At 55.9% G+C, this 14,016-nt stretch overlaps 1 protein-coding gene across 4 annotated transcripts in view; it reads left to right on the forward strand.

Annotated features, from left to right (window-relative positions):
- Window positions 1–13,494, forward strand: part of SIPA1L3 (signal induced proliferation associated 1 like 3) — a 234,043-nt gene extending 220,549 nt beyond the window's left edge. For all 4 annotated transcript variants that reach the window (XM_082709071.1, XM_082709072.1, XM_082709074.1 and 1 more), the window contains 5 exons: window positions 14–260; window positions 2,551–2,694; window positions 8,084–8,219; window positions 9,956–10,037; window positions 11,226–13,494. In XM_082709071.1, the coding sequence (XP_082565197.1) occupies window positions 14–260; window positions 2,551–2,694; window positions 8,084–8,219; window positions 9,956–10,037; window positions 11,226–11,369 (753 nt within the window). In that variant the 3' untranslated portion in view covers window positions 11,370–13,494. The remainder of the gene's footprint in view (window positions 1–13; window positions 261–2,550; window positions 2,695–8,083; window positions 8,220–9,955; window positions 10,038–11,225) is intronic.
- The last annotated feature ends 522 nt before the right edge of the window (window positions 13,495–14,016 follow it).

Below are 14,016 nucleotides of genomic sequence, written 5' to 3' on the forward strand. Positions count from 1 at the left end.
ATTTCACCAACAGTCACCACAGAAGAGCCTGCAGCGGACCTTGTCCGATGAGAGCCTGTGCAGCGGGCGGCGGGAGCCAAGCTTTGCCAGCCCTGCTGGCCTGGAGCCAGGCCTGCCCAGCGACGTGCTCTTCACCAGCACCTGCGCCTTCCCCTCCAGCACGCTGCCTGCCCGCCGCCAGCACCAGCACCCCCACCCGCCTGGCGGCGGCAGCCCTAGCACCGTCCCTGCCACAGGCAACGGCTTCCCGGAGAAGAAATGTGAGCCCAGGCGCACTGGGGCCGGCGGGTGGGGGGCTTCGCCAGCGTTGGGAAGTGGGGGTTGGTCTGCACTAGACGTTGTCAGCCTAGGTGGGGAGCTGGGGTGCACGGGAGCTTCAGGGGGTACTGGTGGTGTCACCTACAGAAAAGGGAGTTGTTAGCCGAGCATCGGGGGGTTTCCTGGGGGCCACCTAGCTAGACTCCCCAGAGATGAGAGTCATCTGAGGCTGAGAGGGGGGTGGTCAGCCCCTGCAGCTGTAGACAGGAGGACCCTGAGAGTCGGGCTTCCCCTTCGCTGCTCCCCCAGCTCCCTGTTCCAACACCAAGCAGATGGTTCCATAAATGTTTATTTACTTACCTGATTCCCCCCAAGTCTGCCAGCTCTTGGAGGAAGGAGGTGTAAGGGTGTGACTCATCCATCCTTTTATTCACCCAGCGACTGTTTACCTAGCATCCCCCACGAAGGGGGCACAGTGCACACAGGCCCCGTCAAAGTCTGCGTACCGACTGGGGGTGGGCCCTGCCTTTGCCCCCACCCCCATCCCTATTCACTACCCCAAAGGCTCCAAAACTGAGAGACGATGCAGAAGTCTGGGCCAGGCTCATCGAGCAGCAAAACCCAACCCAGATGGCCATGGACTGTTTGTTCGTCTTTACCTGACATGGTGCAAGGGATCGTGACTTCATTGCAGGTCCCTGGCATGAGGGCAGGGTGCTGCCTGGCCTTTCGAGGGGCCAGTGTGTAATAGCACCTGCACAGCGTCCTCCAATGCAGACAGATCTCCACTTCAGAGATGTGTCTGCCTAGGGGTTCTGGCTGAGGCCCGTGTCCGGTATCATGGAGGTGGAGCTGCCCCTGAGCCTGCTCCCGCTCCACCCCCATCTCAGCTCAAGGCATACCTACCCCTCACCGTGCTAAACCAAGACGCAGACGCCTTCATATGCAGGAGGCACGTGCGTAGTGCAATCCCTGATATGTGCAGTAAGCCCTGGACAGTGCTGGTTATCTGGTATCTTGTCATATTCTTGCATCTGAAGCAAGCATTTTAACCCTACTGCAAGTTACACCTGCATCTTGGGAATGGCAACTAGGGTTAGGACCGAGCATTAAGAGGGACTTACTGAACCCCAAAGCCTGGCAGGGTTGGGCTTCAAGCAGCGGCAGCATCAGACTGCGCAGTTCAAAGCCAGGTGCCCCTGCCTCAAGTGTGAACACGAGCCAGGCATCTCACTCTGAGGCTCGATTCCCCCTCCGCAACAGCACCTCCGTCCCGGCTACTTGGAGGTGAGGCTGTGAGATGGTCCCCGTAGCATGCCCAGCATGGTTGGGCCTTCCCCACCTGAGTCACCTCCTGACCTACCTGCGCTCCTGCTGTCCTCTGTCCCCTCCCCTTTGGCAGCTGTGAAGCGTCAGCAAGCTGAAGCCTGGGGCCTCTGCCCAACACATGGGACTCAGCCAATGGCTACAGCAAACGCAGCTGCTGCCACCGTCACTCCCAACACCCAGAGACTTCGGGGGCCTCTTTCTCTGCCCCACCTTCCATACAGGGACCCAGCAGGTCTCCACGCAGTGACCCTACCACCACCAGACACCACACACTGATGACCCAGACTTGTGTCTGCGGGATGGTACTGCTTCCTCCAGAAACAAACTTGGGGCCCACCCTTCACCTCCCCAGCTCAGGGCCGGCTTCAGGATCCTGAAGTCACTGTGCACCCTTCTCTCTGGCCCACGCTCACCTCCCCGCTTCTGGAAGTATGTTGGGTTGCACATACAGAATCATTCCTGGACCTGCCATTTGTTCCCCCCTCCCCACCCCCCCTCACACACAGGACTGTCCTGGGCAGTGCCCCGCCACCTCCCTGCTCTCCACCAGCAGCTGGGGAGCTTGTGAGCACCTGCATCTGGTCATGTGTCCGTGTGCTTCCCCCTCCACCCCCCACCCTCACACGGCGCCCAGAGCCAGCCTGTGGCTCCGTCCCACAGAGTGAAGGACAAAATCCTCCTGACCTACGAGGTCCCACACGGTCCAGCCCTGTCACCTCTGACTTCACCTCCCACTGCTGTGTCCCTCTCACCCCGTCCCCACCCGCATAAACACCTGACACTCCCACCCCCTTACCTGCTGGTATTTGGCAGCTTCTAATGAGGGTAATATATTTACTCAATCGTGTGCGCTATTATACACTGATACAGCATTATAGAGCTACACAGAAGGTGAAAGAGAATGGGTGAATGTCTCTGTGTCCTTCACATTGTCATCCTCCCATGTCCCTTCTTCCTACCCAGCCACCATCTCTGCCTCAGAGCTCTCACTGGCCGACGGGCGGGACCGGCCACTGCGGCGCCTCGACCCTGGGATGATGCCCCTGCCTGACACAGCTGCTGGCCTCGAGTGGTCCAGCCTGGTGAACGCGGCCAAGGCCTACGAAGGTAAGCACCTTCCCCCCGGCCTGGCCCGATCCCTCCCCTGCTGCCCTGTCCGAGAAGGATCAGTGGGGGGCCCTGGGGCTTGGAAGTGGGGTACACGCAGGATCCAGAGTTAGGGGGAGCAGGTTCACATCCTGCCCTGTCTCTTGCTCACTGAGCAGTCCTGGGCAAGCGTACTTGTCTGTCTGACCTACGGAACATAGGAACGTGCCTGGGGCCACAGTGAGGGTCACATGAAACACCACCAAGTGTGAAACACGTCAGGCACAGAACAGGCCCTCGACAGGGTACCTGATACCACATCACAGGGCAAACTTGTCATCCTCCAAACTGTATTTAGGTTTACTTTTGGCTGCAAGTGGCAGAAAACCCAAGATAACAATGATTTAAACCTGTTTGATGCAAGTGAAAATTCCTGGGGTGGGTGGCTGGGGCTGGGGGGCACTTCCATAAATGCTTCCTTATACGGGGGGCAGGCTCCTTGTGCACTCTGCTCTGCCATTTCCGGGGGCCTTGCCCTCATGGTCCGAGATGGATGCTGGAGCGCAGGCCACCGTGTCCAACTCTGAGCAGCAGGAGAGCGGACACATCCCCAAGCCTGACCCTCCCCTTATGCTTACTTCCCATGGGCCAGAGCGTCGCAGAAAGCCACGCCTAATAGCTCCAGAGCAGGCTGAGACATGAGGCCATATGCTGAGAAACATTGAGATTTGTTCTTATGGAAAAAGGGAGAACAGGTAATGAGGGATCGCTAGTACTCTGCCCCTTCCTTCCCCTGTGACCTTGGGCAAGCAACTTTATCTTTATAAGCATTAGTTCCTCATCTGTAAAATGGGACCTGTGGTGATTCCTGACCAACATGAACTTAGTCTTCTGGGTCATTTTTTCATCTTTTAGACGATAGTTTTGCTGTCCTTCCTTCAGGAAGCCTTTCCTGATATCTCCTAATACGGATTTGACACCTGCTCTGGGCTCCCCCAGCCCTGACCCCTCAGGGCCACTGCTGCCTGGTGATGGGTCTGTCTTCTCCACTGGACTGGGAGGGCAGGACCCAGGGCCATCTTGGTCACTGCTGGGTCCCCAGCATGGGTCTAGCTCAGAGCAGGATCCCTTAAACCAGACCCTTCCTATTTCCATGTTTGGGCCAGTCCACTTCTAGCAGGTGGCCTGGAGGAAGTGTCCTTCTGTGTCTGCTCCTTTGGTTGCTCCTATCCTCTCCTGCAGCCTCTCCTGGTCACAGGGTGAAGGCAGGTTGGGAGAGAGAGCGGTCTGAGAACACCAGGCCAGGCCTCTGCTCTACCCCCACGTTAGGCTCAGAACCCCCAGCTGGGGAGTGGCTGCCAGCAGGGGCCCGATATCGCAGGTGAACTTGACCCTTCAGACCCTTTTGACCCTCCTCCATGGTGGAGGAGAGGGTTGCTCCGCAGCACTTGTAGGAGGAGGTGATACGGCCACAGTGACATTACAGAATATCTCCACGGAGCCAGCATTCTGCTGCCTTCCAGAATCACTTTCTAAGCTCTGGTCTCTGGGATATGTGAGGATTCCCGTTCACAAATGAGGAAACCGAGGCTCGGAGTAGAGAGTCCCCGAACTGGCCAAGGGCACACAGGATGAGGAATCGAACCCAGGCCTGAACGGCCCTCCAGAAAGATGGGCAGAGGAAGCAGATCAGTTGCAGAACAAGAAACTCAGATGCCCTTACACTGGGGTACATGTGCTCGCGCTCTCCTCATTGAAATGAACTCAGGTCGTAACTCCCCGAGCTGCAGTTTTTCACCTCAGAACTACAGAGACAGAGTTGGGTGACCCTGTGGGTGAGCAGCGGAAGGGTGCAGGGCCCCGTGCTGCCAGATGGACCGCACACGTGCCCTTTATCCCCACACGTCTGAGGAGTCTTGGAGCAGGGAGGCCTTTCCTCTAAGTGTGACCCAGTTGGCCATCACCCTGTGTGTGTCCAGCCTGGCGAGGGTGTGGGCAGACCTTGCCTCTTACCCACGATCTGAGCAGCCACAGTGGGAAAGCGGGGGTGACTTGGGGGGCAAAAAGGGAGCTCGTTCATTTTTTTACCCATTCGTTTGTTGGTGCCACAGACTCGATGCTGCCGGCCCCAAGGACTTCACGTCCCCTTACAAGTCACAGGCAGTGTCAGGCTGAATGTCACTTAGGTCCAGGACTTGGGGAGGGCGGGGAAGGAGTGGGGCCAGCACGGGATGTGACGAGTGAAAGCATCCTAGTCTCCTGAGAGAGGAAGGGTCAGGTGTGGTTAAAAGGGAAAGCAGAGCCCTGGCTTCGCCACTGATGAACCGGGTGACAAGTGATTGGCCTCTGCTGCCTTAGTTTGCTCAAGTCAAGGTGATGCTCCTACTGTAGGGTGGTCATGAGCATTGATGGGTTTGCACAGACTGACCGCACTTACGAACAAACACTTATGCACGTCCCTAAGGACGTTTGGGTTTCCAACCCCAGGTGCCGGATCCAGGAAGAGAATCTGAGGGCCTTTATCAGTTGGACTCTCCGGGTCTCCCCAGGGTCCTCAGGGGGGTTCTTACTCCCTGGGTTCCCTGAGCCACTGACTCTATATCTGATGGAGGTGCATGAGGATTGTGGGGGTGGATCCCAGAAGGGATGCCAGGTGGTGGGGCTACCTCCTCTCTCCCCACGAGTATCCAGGCCTCCTGGGGCTAAGACCACTGGTCTGTGGGAAGCATCGGGGAGGCTCTGGGCACTCCCTGAAGACCCAGATGCTGCCAGCCGCTGTCCTATTGTCTGTCCAGACACTGAGCCCCAGCTGTGGGCTTCTAGGAGGGGCTGGGGCAGCCCAAGCCTTCTTCCCCACAGCCACTTCCCCCACCTTGCCTGAGGAGCCAGCACCACCTGGGAGAAAGCTGGGGGAGCCAGTTGGTGCATCAGGGTCCCCCAGGGAGCTTTCTCCCCCTCCTCTGTGAAATTAAATGAACCCCAGCAGTCACACGGAAGGTTAGGTAATGGGTGATGTGGGACGCTGTAGCCAAAAAGCCTGGAAGGAAACACTGATGCCATAGTGGCAGCTACTTCCCTGCGGAGCAGGAAAGAGGGCTGGCAGGAGGGGGGCCGGCCTCAGAATGGACTCAGGTGGTTTCAGCAACCTGTGAGCTTGGTTGGGGACCATGTGTGCGCATTATCCTGTGGGACTCAAACAAATGGAAAAGACTAAAGGAACTATCCACTTTGGCAGGTCTATCTGTGGCATGGTAGCTGTGGCCTAGGGAAGCTTCTATGGGTGAACTACAGAGATATCTGGGGTTTGCTTCAGAATCTTCCAGAAAAAAAAAAAAAAAAGTAAAGGGGATCCCATCTTATGGGGCTAGGAAGTAAGGAAATGCTTTAGCAAGGGTGTGGGGGGAGGGAACACAGGAGCCATTCTGAAGAGCTTCCCAATGGCCAAAGTCAGAGCAGTTGAACCACATAATAAATACGAGCAGTACTGGATTCTGACCCAAAGACTAGAGTAAATGTCCATGAGCCCATACTCACGTAAGCAGGTAACTAAACAGACAGCTATATGACAGCTCGTCCTTGTAAGAGGATCCTAGTTAATTGAGAAGAAATGAGGAAGACAGAAAGGCATCGTTAAAATAGCACACTAATGAGTGATGATTGCTAAAATTAGTGGGGAGACTTTTTATGCAGAAGCAGGGTGTTTGTGTAGCCTCGAAGCATCTACCCCAAATATTTATGAATGACTGTGCAGTCCCCAAGTGCTTTCATACTCAGCCCTCCAGAAGGGGAGGCTTTATTCCCCTCGCTGTTGGGAGTGGGCTGGCCTCAGGGTCTTGCTCCTAAGAAAGTGACTGTTGGAAAGGAACAGTTGTAACCTCACAGTGAAGAAAGCTGGTGGACAGCACCCTAGCCAAGGGAGCAAGGTCACCATTGGTGGTAGTGAGACACATCAACATCTGGGCCGCCTGGGTGCCTCAGTGGGTTAAGCATCTGCCTTTGGCTCAGGTCATGGTCCCAGAGTCCTCGGATCGAGCCCCGCATCGGGTTCCCTGCTCAGCGGTGAGCCTGCTTCTCTCTCTCCCTCTCCCTCCACTCGTGTTTTCTTGCTCTCTCAGTCTCTCTCAAATAAATTTTAAAATCTTTTAAAAAAATAAAATAAAAACTTTTTTTAAAACGTCAGAACTTGAATCGGGGGCCTGCCTTTGCCAGTGTCCAGCTTGTGCCACTGAGCTCCTGGTGGCACCTCTGCCCAAGGGGCATGCAGGGACCCAGCCCCTGGTTTTCTGTGCCCACGCACTCCACTGTCCCTGGCTCACTGAGCCAGCGGCTCTCTGGGGAGGGTCTGGCTGCCACCAGTTCCTACCCTCACAGAAAGATCACCTCCCAGTCCCTGTTTAAAAATGCAGGTGCCCTGGCCCCAAGGCAAGTCTACGATGGGACCCCGGAATCAGCTTCAACAACCAGGGGATTTCTTTTCTCTCTTCAGTATGCATGGTATCCCCTGTCTTGCTTCTCTTTTCGCTTTTGAAACTTCACAAACCTTCTCAAAATCACAGTGCAAACACCTCCCCGACGACTCATCGCCCAGCCTCAACTCTGCTTTTTTCATGCCGTTTACTTGTTGGTGGAACCAGGTCGTTCACGCCAAGTTTGGGTGGTTACTCTTACACTGTTGTTTAACTTGTTTCCTATCCCTTGCATTTGGTCTGAACCGGTCATTGGGTCTAAAAGCTTGCTCAGGGACGCCTGGGTGGCTCAGTTGGTTAAGCAGCTGCCTTCGGCTCAGGTCATGATCCCAGCGTCCTGGGATCGAGTCCCACATCGGGCTCCTTGCTCAGCAGGGAGCCTGCTTCTCCCTCTGCCTCTGCCTGCCATTCTGTCTGCCTGTGCTCGCTCTCTCCCCCTCTCTCTCTTTGATAAATAAATAAAATCTTTAAAAAAATAAAAATAAAAAAAATAAAATAAAAGCTTGCTCAGAGGGGTGCCTGGGTGGCTCAGTGGGTTAAGCCTCTGCCTTCGCTCAGATCATGATCCCAGAGTCCTGGGATTGAGCCCCTCTCTGCTCAGCAGGGAGCCTGCTTCCTCCTCTCTCTGCCTGCCTCTCTGCCTACCTATGATCTCTGTCAAGTAAATAAATAAAATCTTTTAAAAAAATAAATAATAAATAAATAAAAAATAAAAGCTTGCTCAGAGTCAGGATGGGATTTTTTTTTGGAGTCACTTGATTGGGTTTTGGGGTAGGAACCCATCCTAAATGCCTCTGTGATCGAACAGAAACGATTGGGAACGTCAGAGTGGTTTGGCTGGGAGGTGTGTGTGATAGGGGAAGGTGGTTAGTCAGTGGGGTGGGGGTACTGGGGGCAGAGGAACAGGGAGCCCTGCTGACCTCTTTTCCCTCTCTCCTGGGCAGTGCAAAGAGCCGTCTCACTTTTCTCCCTCAATGACCCAGCTCTGAGCCCGGAGGTCCCACCTGCACACAGTCCTGTCCACAGCCACCTGAGCCTGGAGAGGGGGCCCCCCACCCCCAGGACCACCCCTACCATGAGGTGAGGTTTCCCTGGGAACACGTGGAGGCTGGCAACCTGGGTCCCTACAACCCAGATCCCTGCCCAGCATGTGGGTGAGAGGCAGCTGCTGCCCCCCTTTCGCACCTCCTTCTCTGGCATTAGTTGGCGGGGTAGGGGCATCTGCTCTTCTCCCCTGACAGACTGGGGAGTAATCCAAGCACCGGGACGCAGTGCTGACCGGGCCCAGGTTAGCCCCAGCCCCATGGATGGAGACTACACTGTAGTCAATACCATCAGTTTACTTCTAAGTCATGAAAGTCTGAGCAGTGCCCCGCCCTGCACCCCACCCCGACCCCTTCCTCCCTGGCTTTCTTCTCCCCTCTGTCTGCTCCCAGGTCTTCTCTACACACAGAATTCCTGAACTATGCAGATGGGCACCTCTCCCCAGGGCTCTCTGTGGACCCAGCAGGGACTGAAGCCCTAGCCCTGCCCTCCAGAGGCTTCCTGGGGAGAGAGGAAGACTGTCCGTCCTCTCATGTTTAGTGCCACATATCTGACTGCACTCACTTGGCTAGAAAAACAATTAAAAAGAGGGAGACCGGGTGGAAAGGGCGTGTTTGCATGCCTGTGGCCTTAAGCAGCGCTCTTCACACTCGCCATGCGGGCTTTTGTGTATGTCAGCACAAAATGAAGGGGTTTTCGAGAGAAATTTCAGCTCTTCTGGGTTTTTCTGACTTTTTTTTTTTTAAGCTCTTCTTCACACCCCTCTTTCACTGGCTTTAGAACTCAGCCTGCACCAGAAATGTGGCCCAACTATGATCACAGGGAGGAGGCGGCTGCAGACCGTGCTGCTGCAGGGGGAGGAGCAGGCTGGGTGTGGGAGTGGCAGGACCGTGGCCTCTGGGCGAGCACCCACATTCCCTTCACCCCTGAGCTGGTTACCCTTTCCCACCTGCCTCCCACCTCCCCTGCAGCTGCAGGCCCCCAGGATCCAGGACCAGGGAGGGGGCAGAAGTGGCAGGAAGGCAGGCGGGCTGAGTCCACTCCCCTCTCTCTCCTTTCTGGTCTGCTGCAGCCCACCCTTTCTCCGACACCCCCCACTGTGCCTCATGGAGCCCACCAGAGGGATTGAGCTGCCCCCTTTCCTCTTCAGGGGCCCCCGCAGGCCAGGGCTGGGGAGCTGCATGGAGGAGGAGCCACAGGCTGGGCTTCCCACTCTGTGGTGGGGGTTGGGGGTGACCTCCCAGACCACATTAGGCCAGGAGCTATGTTACACTGAGACTGTGCCCAGCACAGGACAAGCTCTCTGGAAGGGCAGCGTTGTCGGTGTTCTTTATTGTTGTCCCGGAGGGCAGGCCCTCCTGTCCTGTTGCCCACTGCGGAGGCAGGGCCCAGGTCCGCTGGTGCTCGGTCTGCTGGGTGGGCCCCTCGTGTTGTGCCATGCGAGGTGCTCACACCAGGAGGAATTTCTCCCGGAAATATACGCGTGGTCTGTGCCTGGGGGCACACACACAGCCTTCCACAGGCAGCCACAGCCCCCATTCACATCCACAGGTGGCCCCTCTCTGGGTGGCGTGGCAGAGAGGAGGGCTGGCTACAAGCTCCCCTCAGAGCTCCTACTCTAGGCCCCTCTCAGGACCCCAGCAAGGACAGGGCTCCCCAGAACTTCAGGGACCAGAGGGTCCTGGCCTCCGTGTTCCTCCCAGCTGTGGGTCTGGAACCCTCCCCGGGGCCTTGGGGGGCCTTGAGTCTCACCCCATGCCTTGTCCTTACAGCGAGGAGCCTCCCCTGGACCTGACAGGCAAGGTGTACCAGCTGGAGGTCATGCTGAAGCAGCTGCACACCGACCTCCAGAAGGTAAGGCCGCCAGGCAGCCAGCCCTCAAGCCCGGCACTGGGCTGTTCGGCTTCCCACACCCTCGGCGGTGGCGGGCAGCAAGGCGGACGCTCCTGTCCACTACCCACCACCTTGCCCACTCTTGGGGAGACCACCCAGCTTTGAATGTAGTCAAGAGCAAAGAGTAGAAAGTGACAATACCAAAGTTTGGTAAACACATGGAGAGAACTCTCCTAAATTCTTGGAGGAAGAACAAATTGGCTCAACCTTTTCGGAGGGCAGTTGGACAATATTTATTTAAACAAAAAAATGTGATTGTGTATCTTGTCTATCCCGCAACTCTGCTTGAGGGAATGTGTCCAGCAGAATTTCAGGCATGGGGACAGAGATCGGTGAGCAGGGATGCTTGCTGCTGCCCTGTTGGCAATAGAACTTTGACATCAGTACAGCCGTCCCTCCCCAGGAGTGCAGTTATGTAAAGGACAAGATGCCATGCTGGGGAATATTCTGCAGCCGATTATCTGGATATTTACTGACATACAAAAGAAGTCTAGTCACTCAAGCAGAAACCAGGCAAGGTGCAGGACTTTCGTCTAGAACATCATTATACTTAGAAAAAAATTGAGTTTAAAGTCTGTGGGTCAGAGCATTAGCTAGATGGCACTGTTCCAGACTGTTCCTTGTCCTTACCTCCAGGCTGCAGAAGGAGGAAAGAAGTAAGGGCAGAGGACTTCTACTTGGTGCTTCATAGACTTTTGGGTAAAAGACAAAAAGGGGGCAGAATATACTGTGCGAGTCTTGAGTGCAGGAATCTGAGGGGCCCGGATTCCAGTCCCCACATGTAATACTGCGTGACATGGGACAAGTCAGCTGCCTTGGGGTGTCATGGAGCCTGATAGGGCATCTCCGAATGGGCCAGTGGAGCCCATACAGGCAGCCTGCATCCGTCCACATCCCAGCTCCCCACCTGCTGTGCAAGGCTGGGTCTCCTTTTCTAGGAACCTGAGGCCGACAGTAGTCCCCAAGTCTGTGGGTGGCCATGAGGATAAACTGAGGTGATCATGATCACAGTGAGGTCTGTGTCCTAAGAGTTGAGGGGGATGGTCCAGAGAGATGAGGTGATTTGCCCAGGTTCGCTTAGCTGCCGAGCCAGGATTTGAACCTGGCGCCTGGCGTTGCCCATCCGCTGACACCAGCCCCGCCCCACAGGAGAAGCAGGACAAGGCAGTGCTGCAGTCGGAGGTGGCCAGCCTGCGACAAAACAACCAGCGCCTGCAGGAGGAGTCACAGGCCGCCAGCGAGCAGCTGCGCAAGTTCGCTGAGATCTTCTGCAGAGAGAAGAAGGAGCTCTGAGGCAGCTCCCAGGCCGGGCCAGCTGCGGGCTCCCACTCTCCCATCTCCCTCAGCTCGCTCCCCAGTTGCGGGCGTGACCGAGATGACCCAACCAGGGCCCCACTGCCCTCCTCATGGACACGGAGACCCTGGGCAGCAGTAGGCCTCACTGGGGCTGTGCGCTGCCATCTTCTCGGGGTGCTCTGGCCCCACAAGGTGACCCGGTCTCAGGCCCACTGTCTGAACTGCCCAGCTCTGGTCCCTGGACACTGGACCGTGCCCACCCCTGCTTCCGGGGGCCCATCTAGCCTCTTCCTGGGACCAAGCCATCAGAAGCTGGAGGAAGGGGAGGAAGGGAGGGCTGGCGTGTGTCTCCAAACCCCACAGCTCCAGGAGTCCACAAACCAGGTTTCTCTACTGCATACAACAGAGTTTGGGCTTGTGGGGCCGAGCCCCCTGCATGAGAAATCAGTGTGAGGCTGGCCTGAGCTTCCCCCAGGCCCCAGAGAGGAGGGCCTGTGTGGACAGCGGCCAGGACTCTCAGTCCTGGTGCGCTCGCTCCAGAAAGCACGGACAAGAACCCCTTCCAACCGTATTCTTCCAAAAAGCCGCCAGGAGCACTTTCTTCGAGTTTCATTTCTTTTCTTGGGACCCCAGGATGGAGAGAGGAAGCCCCAGCATCCAGAGTCAGCGTCTCTGAGGGGAAACTATTTGCACACTTGGGACAGTTTCTACAGTCTTTTTTCTATCAGCCCCTCGACCGCCAGAGGCCACAGCGCCTGGGCCCCTCCACCTTCCAGCTCCTGCCCAGGCCGCAAAGCCCCATCTCTCCTCCCCTTCACGCCCACTCCCACCACACAGCCCCGGGCCTCTTGTGGACACCAGGAGGGGCTCCACGAAGCCCTGAGGTCAGGGCTGGAGAGAAAACAGCCTTCCTCTCCTCTCTGGTTTTGTTTTCCCTTCACAAGCGAGCGAGCGGCAGACGTCTGGACACCTTCACTGTGCTCCCCGGGGGAGTGCTTTGCTGTGTGAACCCCCACGGGACGCTGGTTCTCTAAAGGCAATAAGGGGCAGCTTGCCAGTCAGCCACGCCAGAGCGGTACTATGCTGTTCACCCAGGAAACAGAGTTTCTTTTTTTTTCCTTTAAAAACAAAAAAGAGATATATATATATATTTATTTTTTCATGTGGAGTTGCGCCAGAACAAGTCTGGATGGCCACAGTCTGTGGATTTCCCCCCAACCTCAAGCTGAGGATCAAGGTGTGTCCCCTACTGGCTGGGACTCACTGGGAGGACTCCCGAGAGATCCAGGCACAGGCATGGGGAGCAGGCTGGTGGGCTTTCCCCTTTGGGGAGGCCCCGGGCAGGGGGAGTTGGCCCCTCTCCAAGCAGCATTCTCTGGGCTGGAAGCCAGCACCAGGTGGCCCAACCCTGGTCCAGAGACCCCACCACTTTCTCTTTGGGGCCAGAAACCTCAGGGAAGGGGGCTGTGGGGACCGCACAGGACACAGGTGCTTGGAGAGGTGCCAGGGTGGGCCAGCAGGGGCAAGAGGAAAGGGCACTCTTGTCTCCCTGTGATCATCCTCTGACCCCGGCAGCAGTGGCAGCCCCATAGAAGCCCTCAGATCTGCCATCTCCAGCCCCTCACCTGCACAGTGAGAGGAGAGCGCCGCAAGGGGGGACCCCCTTGGTCTTCAGCCCTGGCCAACTACTGTGATATCTCTGCCCCTCTTCCCCATCCCCCTTTTGGGAAGGGTTCTCCAGGACCACTCCACGGCCCTTTCCTCAGACCCTAACCTGGAGGCTGCCCTCCCTTTTTTTAAGTTCTCCTCGTATCTTCAGATCATTCAAATCATTTTGGGGACCTAATCATGTACATTGACAAGTGTAAATTATGATTTTGTTTTTGGTTTTGTTTTCTGTTATTTTTTTAAGGATCTCTGCAAAAGAAATCTATTTAATTTGAGGTTGGCGTTCTCTCTGAAGGCTTGAAGATAGCAGGGCTTTTTTTCATATGTTGATTTGTTTCATTTGGCTTTTTTATTCTTTATTGTCTTTTTTTTTTTTTTTTTTTTCCTATCCCGGTCTTGAGATTTTTCTGGCATGTTTCTGGAGGTTTCAAAGGAAATAAATGTTTCATAGAAATGGCTTGTGTGTTCAGTAGCTGGGCAGCTGCCTGGAGTCACTGATGGGAGGGTGTGGTCCACGGTCAGCCCCCTCCTCCTGTCCCACTTGTCCCAAACGCACGCTCGCTCTCTTTCTCTCTCTCTCTCTCACACACACACACTCTCTCTCTCTCTCTCTCTTCCCTCAGCACCAGCCTTGCAGACTTCCTTTCCTTGAAACCCAATTGACAGGAATCCAGCACTCAGAAGGTAAAAAGTCCTTAAGTTGAAGAAAGGGAGAGTCTGCACCAAGGAAATCATTTCTAGCGGCCAGAAAGCCAGATCAGGCTCGCGGAGTGTGCCGGTTTTAGATTTAGTGGTCAAACTTTTAAAAATGTGGTTGTACAGACAGCCGGATTTCCAGCTCGGTAAATCCTTTGCAGTGGGACTCAGAGCCAAGGGGCCCCTGCTTCCTTTGCCTGCGGCCTCCCCAGGCCACACCCTCCCGGCGCTGGCTTATTTGCATATCCACGCCCTCCTCGGTGGGAGGAGGCCTCCCACT

The sequence above is a fragment of the Mustela nivalis genome (assembly GCF_964662115.1).
Source record: "Mustela nivalis genome assembly, chromosome: 18".
NCBI classification, from domain to species: domain Eukaryota; kingdom Metazoa; phylum Chordata; class Mammalia; order Carnivora; family Mustelidae; genus Mustela; species Mustela nivalis.